The 9750-nt window shown below is 36.8% G+C and overlaps 1 protein-coding gene across 1 annotated transcript; it reads right to left on the bottom strand.

Annotated features, from left to right (window-relative positions):
• Positions 1 to 267: 267 nt before the first annotated feature.
• On the bottom strand, positions 268 to 1578 carry LOC132066668 (peroxidase 6). The gene has a single exon (XM_059459919.1). It carries the CDS (start codon positions 1472 to 1474, stop codon positions 467 to 469), a length of 1008 nt encoding a protein of 335 aa, XP_059315902.1. The 5' UTR covers positions 1475 to 1578; the 3' UTR covers positions 268 to 466.
• Between the last annotated feature and the right edge of the window lie 8172 nt (positions 1579 to 9750).

The following is a 9750-nucleotide window of genomic DNA, read 5'->3' as shown; positions in this document are numbered from 1 at the left end:
GGGAAAGGTAGAGGTAGGGGTGTTGGGGTGGTGGAGGATGGGGTGGGGGGGTGGGGGTTAGTGTGGAAGGAGATGTGTTGGAGGACGGGGAGGAGCGGAATGTCACTGACGGAACTTGTTTTCCTAGAGAAAATATTTTTCAAAATCTTTTAACCAACCAAACATCAAAAATTTGAAAAACATTTTCCTCCCTATACCGAACTCCTCCAAAAATGCTCCTGTTGCTCAATGCTAGAGAAGAACTGGTAAAAACATTCAAGAAGCAGATAAATTAAATTATCATGGTATCTTAACAGAAAAAAAAAAGATGTTGAAATTACAAGAGGTCAAAAATGTTCACATTGGAATATAATACATATCATGTTCTATGGAACCTACATATGTAATAATCCAAAAGCACCTTGACACAAAAACATGCCATGAGATGATCAGATCCTTCCTCAATTGTAACAATCAACCTAATTAATTAACTAGCAATTTTCTTGTTGGGATTTACTTGTAATTGATTCACAACATCACACCTGCGTCTCACCTCTCCCATTTTCCCTGTTTTTACTTGATAAACACTCACTTTCTCCATTGCATGAGCAAATGCTTTGAAAAATGCATCTTGATCCTTTGCATAAAGTTCCACAAATGGTTTAGTCCTTCGGTCAGAAACCATAGCTTGATCAGAAGCCAATAATCCTAGTCCCTTTTGCAAGTTTATGTAGTACATGTTATCGAATTTGCCAGGTGTCATCACGTCGTTGAACGCTGCCATATCCTTCGAGTTATTCCCGCATAGCTTCCGTAACGCTTGTGCAAATGTTGGGTTCATAGAAGGATCAAATTCTGAGGTCTGGCTGAATTTGAATATTCTCTTGCTAAATTCTGAACAATGTGAGAAACCAATTGTATGTGCACCCACTAAAGCCACCATTTCTTGCACATTTAAATTTTTCGAGGCAAACATGTTGATTATTGTGTCCATTGTCATGTTAGGCCTAGCAATATGTCCTTCAACATCTTTTGCGTATGATTCCAAGCTATCTTTTCGGCCGAGACGAATATTGTAAAATGGACCTCCAACCATGGTGATTAAGTCACGAGTCGCAACAGCTAAAATATCTGCACAAGATACAACGCCGGGGCATTGGAGCTCTAATGCGGTCTTGGCGCGCGCGACAAGGTCATAGGCGTCCCCTGGGAGGGATAGGTTGATATCCGTGTCGCGTTCGGCCTGGGCGAAGGAATTTGACGAAATAAGTAATGAGGCGTCACATCCTCCCACAATGCAGTCGTGGAAGAAGAGGCGGAGGGCGCCTGCCGCGGTGGTGGGGGCTGCGAGTTGCTTGTCGACGACAATTTGTTGGATGATTTTTTCAAATTGAGGACATGTTTTGTTGTAATAATCAACATTGAGCTTGGATTCTGTTAGAGAAAATAAGGCTAGAGTTGAAAAGAGGAAAATCGAGAGAAGTGGTGATGCCATGACTTCTGAATTGAAAGAGTTGGTGAGAAAGCAGATTGAAATGAAATAACAAAAGCTTTTAGTGGTCTTTTTTGTGGATATTTTGGGGCTAGAGTAAGAGGTGTAAAACTATTACGTTCAATGACGTTTGAAATTTGAGATGGGCAATATTTTGCATGCAACAAACGTAAAATAGAGGTGTAAAAATTGTTTAAGACCCGGGGTTTACTCCTTCCCTTCTAGCTTTTCCTTGGCATTAGTAATAACTTATGTTTTTACTCATCGACGGTATAAATATGCACAAAAAGTAATTGCTTAGAAGTCAAATGATGGTAAGTGTTCGCTTTAAGAATAAGTTAATAATTCAATCAAAGGGTAATTAAGTAACTTGTTACAACCGGTCAAAGTAAAACATTTAAAATTAAATTTTGTACACCATCAGTAAAAATATTTAACATCTTGCTGTAAATATTATTTTTTGGACGGACTTCTTGGTGCATTGTTATAAAATAGGGTCTAGGAACTAGGAAGTATTCGATGTTTAAGATTGGTCTACTTGAAGTCTTGAACCATTAGTGCGGGCTCGGCCTATTAGGATTATAATTTTTTCCTTAGTGTAAATGAAAATCAAAAGCATAATTTTTTGAGATAATTACACCCCGTGTCAATTAGGGTAGCAATGCTATCAAAATTGACCCATTTTTTTAAAATCTTACAAAAAAATGACCTACTCCCTCCTCCTCCTCCTCTCTCTACACTCACTCCCACCTCCATCACTGTCACTGCTCCACCGATCTAACTCCAGCGAAGCAAGCCATCTCCAGCCAAACAACGCCCAACGATCTGACCAGATTCGCTTTTAACATCGTCACCGGTCAAACTCTGCGAAGCAAGCCATCGGTCAGATCTATATTGTTGCAGATCTGACCGGATTCTCTTTTTAACGCCGTCACCGGTGACTTTTTTTTTTTGTTTAAATGTTAATTGTATTGTTATAGATCTGAGTAGATTCGCGTTTTTTCGGCGACCTCCATGAATGCCGATGAGTGCCCTTTTGGTGTATATGGGTGTATATGGTGGTATATGGGTGTATATCGTGGTATATGGGTGTATATGGTGTGTATGTATATAGGTGTATAAATATAGTAGTTGGTGTTGCTCCGGCGTGATCTCCGGCGATGACTGGTCGCAGGTGTATATGAGTTATAATATTTTATAGGGAAATATACATGACATCGCAAACTATTACTACTAATTATGTTTAGTATCTATAGTTTGAATTAATTACTTCCAATAGCTAATAGTTGTATGTTAATGACACTTATTAGCTATTAAAGTAAAATAAGCTGAACACATGTGTATATTCCAACTCTCTAAGTCAAATACTCTCTCCTCCTCTCTCTCCCTCTAACGTCTTCTCTCCTCTCTCTCCCTCTAACGTCTTCTCTCTCTCTCTCTCTAAAGCCTTATGGGAAATCTTCTCCACTGCTTCTACGTCTGTCTCTCTCTCTCTCTCTCTCTCTCTCTCTCTCTCTTTCCTGGTGGCGGAGTTGTAAGCCATCGTTGACTCATGTTGTCTTTGTCGATGGCGGCGGTGACGATGACTTTAGATTTGGGAAGAGATATCAGCGAACTGGCAATTCAGAGAATAGAAATACTCAATTTTGTGACTAGTAAAGTTCTTGGATTTTATTCTCAACAAAAGGAAGTACCTTTAGACTTTTCTATCATTAGAAATTAGAAGATGAAAGTGAGAACATGAACCCTTCAATGTTGGTGTTGATTTCAACTATTTGAACTCGGGGAAGAAGCATTTAGGGTTGCATTGACTCCCATTTTTGCGTGTTTTTGTAGTTGATATATGATTTCAAATTTATGAAAAAATCTGGAAAGGAAATCTTCTGCGCAACTCAAAGTTAACGGGATTATGAAGATACAGCGGCGGTTGTTGATGACGGTGACAGCGGTGTTTTCGTAGATCTGGTGGCGTCGGTGTCAGATCTGGATGGGAAACAATTAGATTTAGCCAGATTTAGTGTATTTTGTATTTTTGAATGCACTTTATTGTCCAAATCTGACCGGAAAATACACTTTATTCGCCTATATTTCGAAGATCTTTTTGTATACAAATGAATACAGTGAATTCGAAGTGTATTTTATTTCTTGTATCTTAGATTTGAGTGTATTTGTTTTTTTTTTCTAGTGTAAAATACCATATTTCCTTGTATTTTTCGCCTGTATTTCGAAGCTGATTTTTTTTGTATACAAATGAATACAGTGCATTTTTGAATATAGCTGAATATCCCTATATGTTTCTTTGCATATATGTAGTTTGAATACAATCGAATTTAAATACAATAAGTTGAATGCAATATCTTTTTGTATTTATGTTGTTTGACTACCACTGATTTTTAAATACAATAAAGTGAATACAATGTAAAAGTAGCTACAAATGAATACAACTGAGTTGAATACATTTGACGTGAATACAACTGAGTTGAATACATATGACTTGAATATATCGAAAAGAATTTTTAAATACATTTTTACTTACTGTATTCATGAATACAACGAGACCATTTTATGAATACAGCGAGCCATTTTATGAATACAGCGGGAAAACAGTAGCTATGCCATGTAAATATTGAAATTGTAGCTATGGAAAATTTTAAACCCCCAAAGTGTAGTCATTTATGTAAAATACCCTATTGTATATGGGTGTATATGGGTATATGGGTTATAATATTATATAATATTGTATATGTGTTTATATATGGGTTATAATATTGTATATGGGTATATCGGTTATAATATTGTATATGGGTTAAAGCTTTGCGATGTAAGTTTTGGGCTATTTTTTTGCCATGTAAGTGACCAATTGTATATTTATGAAATTTCCCCTAATTTTTTCCATGACTTAAATTTTCTGTTGGGAAGTTTGGAATATTATTTGGTGTTTCAAATTGTAAACTGTAGTACTTCTCTTCATCGTATTGTATGGCATTATCTTTCCTATGACACAGCAAGGTAACTAGAACTTTTTAAGAGTAAATTTTAAATAATTTCCTTTGCCTCCTTCCTTCCCGTGACTTTTTATACTGCTTTGAATTGCTTGTCCTTGTGCTAATGATCTACTGGAAACAACATCTCTACCTCCCAAGCTGGTAGAGGTAAAGTCTGCGTACACTTTAACCTTCCCAGACCCTACTTTGTGGGATTTCACTGGGTATGTTGTTGCCTCCTTATCTCAGCCTTCTTTACATTAGCTTTCGCTATTTCAACGGTTTGTCCAAAATTCTTGTGGATTAATATTATTACCCTTCTTCGCATCATTTTACAAAAGTGATCTCATTATTACCTACTTTAGTAAAATAACCAATGAATCACCTTCTCCTTTCACTAACCGCTACCATTCCTCCACCCTTTTTACCCCATAGCCACAAAATCATCACCCAAACACTCTACCATTAAAATCATCCAAACACTACCACCTTTTCGCCTAGTCATGTAAAAATCATTGAGCTCTACCACCATCATCTCTCTCCCTACCACCAAAAACCCATCACAGATTAGTACATGCATAGTAATGTACCGATTCGTTCCCGTTCCATCTGATGAAGTCCATTCCATTTGGTCGTAATTGGCATGTGCCGATTTGCTTGGTTGGAAATTGAACTTGCTCTACCAGCATATCCCTCTTCCTTCTCAGTCATGTTAAAAAATCGTTATCATGGTTGAGTTTTGCTACCTCGTACTTTACTTCGGACATTTTTTGTTTTCACTGAGTATAGCACGACTGACCGCAAAAAATATTTCTATGTATGAGCAGAACCTGCTCTGATACCAGCTCTTGGGAATAAACCCACCAGCGCAATAATATTCACTGTATTTACAACTGAATAATAATGTAGCACCGTGATACGGTTCGAAAGCGCCTTCGATAGAAGTCTTCAAATTTGCTCACATTACGATCCCTTTCCGGAAGGAGCCATGAAAGCTTCTATGCTTCCGAACTTTACGAAAGGAGGCTAATCAACAAGAATAAAAAGAACGATAATGACACAAAGATTTTTATATGGAAACCCAAAAGAGAAAAAAATCATGGGCCGAGAGAAGCAACTGATATCAAAATAATAAGGATTTTACACTTTTTATATTTGAGTAAAATACTTCAAAAACCACTACACAATCAAAAGAAATAACCCTCTTTTGATTTTTTCACCTCACTACAATACCGTTCACACTCTCAACTTTTCTTCACAAACTATTTCCTGTCTGTGTGCCTCACTCATCTTTTCTCTCTTTGTTTTTGATGTCTTGAAAGAAGTGAAAGAGCTCCTCCTTTTATATGAGAAAATACTTGGGCTCCAAGTTGAAAAAGAGGAAAGCAAAAAGGAATTCAAAATTTATCTTCCACAAATTTTTACTTGCTCTCCAAGTTCAATTTCCAACCAAGCAAATTGGCACATGCCAATTACAATCAAATGGGATGGACCTCATCAATCTCTCCCTCCAGTTCCATTCACATGAAGGAGGTAGCACTGAGCTTCTAGTTTGAAGGCATGCCGACAAGTTCCTTGCAAAGCTCGAACTTGTCTCTTGATACCACCTTGGTTAGCATATCCGAAGGATTCTCACTTGTAGGGATTTTCTTGACCTGTATAGATCCATCCTCTATCTTTTCCTGAATTCAGTGATATCTCACGTCGATGTGCTTCATCCTTGCGTAGTACATGGAGTTCTTGCTCAAGTCTAGTGCACTTTAACTGTCACAATAGGTGACATGCTCTTCCTGATGCAATCCAAGCTCTTGAAGGAACCGTTTAAGGCATATCATCTCCTTGCTAGCTTCAGTAGTGGCAATGTACTCTGCTTTAGTTGTAGAGAGTGCGACAAACTTCTGCAACTTCGACTGCTATGATATAGCTCCCCCTGAAAGAGTAAACACTACTACAAAAAGGATCTTTTGTGGCAAATTTTTAACGGCAATATGCTAACTGTCAGTAAATTATTCTCGCAAGGCTATTTGTAGTGGCAATTGAATATTTGCCGAGAAATAAGTACTCTTTGCTGGACAGCCGGTGGTGAAGTCTTAAACAATACTTACTCTAGCCATGTGAATCGGGTTACATGTTTCAATTTGATCTTGTTATGAAATATCAGTTTCATTTACATGTAAACATTTATTTTAGTCGCTGTTACTAGCTTAATATTTGTGCTACTGATTTCTTTTCCTTCAATTTTTCCTTCCATATGGATATCTCTCTGGAGGTACCTGCTCGGTTGTTACACGAACCAGGAATCGCGCACACTGAGTTGAGGAGATCCTGTGGATTCGTTTCATTGAATTACAAGAACTCGCTTCACTCTCAGGGATGTATACAAACTCTAATTAATTAGCCACGTGGTTATCAACTTTACTAGCTTTACTTGTTACTTGCTATTTTCATAAATTGTTTTCTTGCTCGCTGCCTAGTACTAGGCATCTAATGATTATTTGTTACTTACTGTGTCTTTTACTTTTGCTGAGAAGTTAGGGTAATGCATCTAGTTTAAATTAATTAATCGTGTAGCATAACGAACTATTAATGTATTATTAATATATTGGATTAAGCTTCTTAGCCTAACTATTAGGTCCGCTAGAGCATTTGAACAATTAAGAAATAATTATGTACTTTTAAGAATTACTGATTACGATATGGTTGCTTTGTCTAGATAACCTTAGAAAGTGTTAAGCTGATTTATAATACTTACTACTTGGTTTGTCTTGGTGGAAACTTTTAAGTTTTGGACCCGCATGACTATTACGACTAATTAGGCAGTAAGGTATTGAACCTTAGTCACTAGTTAGCTAAGTAATAAATCTGTTTTCGCTGGGAAAATCCTTTGTATTTTAGGCAGGTCTTTTATCTATACGAGTTTAATAGGATTGCTTAGTCTGAAGACTGAAATTATTCTCTAGTTTAATTTAGAACAACTCAAATTTTATTTAGTCTCAGGGAATCTATGATATAGAATCCGAAAGTCTAATTTGTAATGCAATGCAGAACCAGCCCCCATTAGATAATGTTGAGGTTATTAGTTAAGTAGTAAGCTATTAAGAATCATTAGCACAACAACTATACAATAAATCCTGATTTGTTTAGGTAAAATTGTTATAGTGCAACTTGGGTTTATTCTGTCACTCTAAGATTATACTCTACAATTAGCATGCCAGCCTTGATTTTATGATAAATTCGGAGGTTTGAGGGTTCAAAAATGTTATGATATTAAAGCACAAGAATCTGTTCATTTGGAGGTTGTAGTTTCTTTTAAGATTTAAACCATGCTTACACACCCGTTCAAATGGGACTCGAGGCTGAGGTCATAGAACTCCTAGATAAGTTTAGCTTTTTCACATTCTCAGAAGCATTTGGTTTAGAAATTAATCCTTCCTCTATGGTGTTAGGTGAGTTATTGTACTAAGTTTCCTCCAGGTTGTAATTACTTTTAAGCATTGGTCTTTTCCATGTCTTGGTATAATTAGGGTATAGCTATATCTTTGATTTAAGGTTAGGATATTATGCACATAGGTAAGTTTGAGAGTATATAGATGATGCCCCTGGACTTATAAGGATTTAAGTTGGGAGGAATTTGGAGATTAATTGTTGAAGTCTCTAATTCCACCTCCTGGACTTTGAGAAAGTATTATAATCTCCCATAAGTATCCATGAGCTTTGCACTGTATTTGATAAAGATTTTAGCTCTGGCCATATCTTGAATAATGTGCAAGCCATATATGGCTATGAGTTCAAATCTCAACTCAAACTATAAACTTCCGCTCTACCATGAATGAACTGACACTGCATATTGCTGGGAAACAAATCGGCATGGTCAGGGTCCCAAATGATCCAGATCATCCTAGGTAACACAATTGATTTCTCTCTCTCTCTCTGTCTCTCACTCATTCATATATATACATACATGTATGACATATACACACACCTGTATATATATAACATCAGATTTGCTCAGAGAAATTGCTTTTCGATCTGTAAGTTTATTAGTTCATGCATTTGTTTTTATAACTCTGATGCTTTGAATTGAACCAAACAATATCCGAATTTTCGGCGTTCTTTGGGATTGATTTTTCTGGTGTTTAGATGGTGGAGATCCTACGAAAACCCTAGATCTTGCTTCATTCACTACAGTTGTTCTTTTTTCGCAATTTGGGATAAATAGAAGTTTTGAGGTTGGATTTGGTACTTGTAGCTCGATTTTGGAGTTTGATTTGTAGAATTTTGTTAGGATTTCATTGAGTAGTTAGATGGCTTCAAATCCTCCATTTCAGGTGTAGGATCAGACGGATGAGGATTTTTTTTCGATAAATTGGTCAATGATGACAACGATGATGTTGGTTTTAAGGTAACTACATTGTCTGTAGGCCCGGGCGCGACCCCAGGAATGAATCTGATATGGTTAAAGCCTTTGCTAATTGCGGTATCAGTGATGATGCCAATAGTGGAGTGATGGTATAAGTTGTGATACTGGGAAAGAAGGGGAGAGAGTAGATAAAGGTGTTGACTGAATGCTAAACTGGCCTTGGTAGTTGAGGGAAATGGAGAGGAGTGGTGGTTCTCTGGTATCATTGACTTCCCTAGTTATTATCCTTATGTTATCAGTAAGCAGCCCTGTCTTGGACTTTCTTTCAGAAAAAACCCATATCCAAATTTTGCAAAATTCCCTAAGCTAAAAATGTTTGACAGTCCATAAGAAAAGGATAGTGTGTTTACTGCTTTTTTCTTCTTCGGGAAGGTCAACTTGGTTGATGGATGTTTGTGACGGGAAATTTGCCTTCTACTTGTACGTTAAATTTTCTTTTCTTTTAAGCCGTGGTATGCTCTAGTTTCTTGATGACATCAATAAACATGGACCATTTTACATATGCAAGAACCAAAAGAAAAAATATTTGCAATTTGGCATTTTTTATAACGAACAAATACATTGCTTAAGTTGTGGATCTCTTCTTCAACCAAAAAGATAGAAATGCTACTTCTACATAGAAGCATAGGGGGTTCTTTTTCTTTCTTTTTGTATGATTCTGTTCTCTGGTTCGAAAGGTCTCTAAGGAAAGTAGCGAAGTCACTTTTCAACTGAATATCAATGAGTTCTTATTTCAGAATCTTTACTTAAACATAAAGTTGCTTCTAAGAAAGTGATTTTCGGTCACGTACCTAATGTCTTTTATAGCCATTAGAGGGTGTCTTTTTATTAATATTATTTTCAAATCTCTTGTTAGAGGTGCAGTTAACCAGACG

Source organism: Lycium ferocissimum, chromosome 8 (assembly GCF_029784015.1).
Source record: "Lycium ferocissimum isolate CSIRO_LF1 chromosome 8, AGI_CSIRO_Lferr_CH_V1, whole genome shotgun sequence".
Lineage (NCBI taxonomy): Eukaryota > Viridiplantae > Streptophyta > Magnoliopsida > Solanales > Solanaceae > Lycium > Lycium ferocissimum.
Note: the sequence above shows the minus strand (reverse complement) of the source record. Positions and strands in the feature narration are given on the sequence as shown.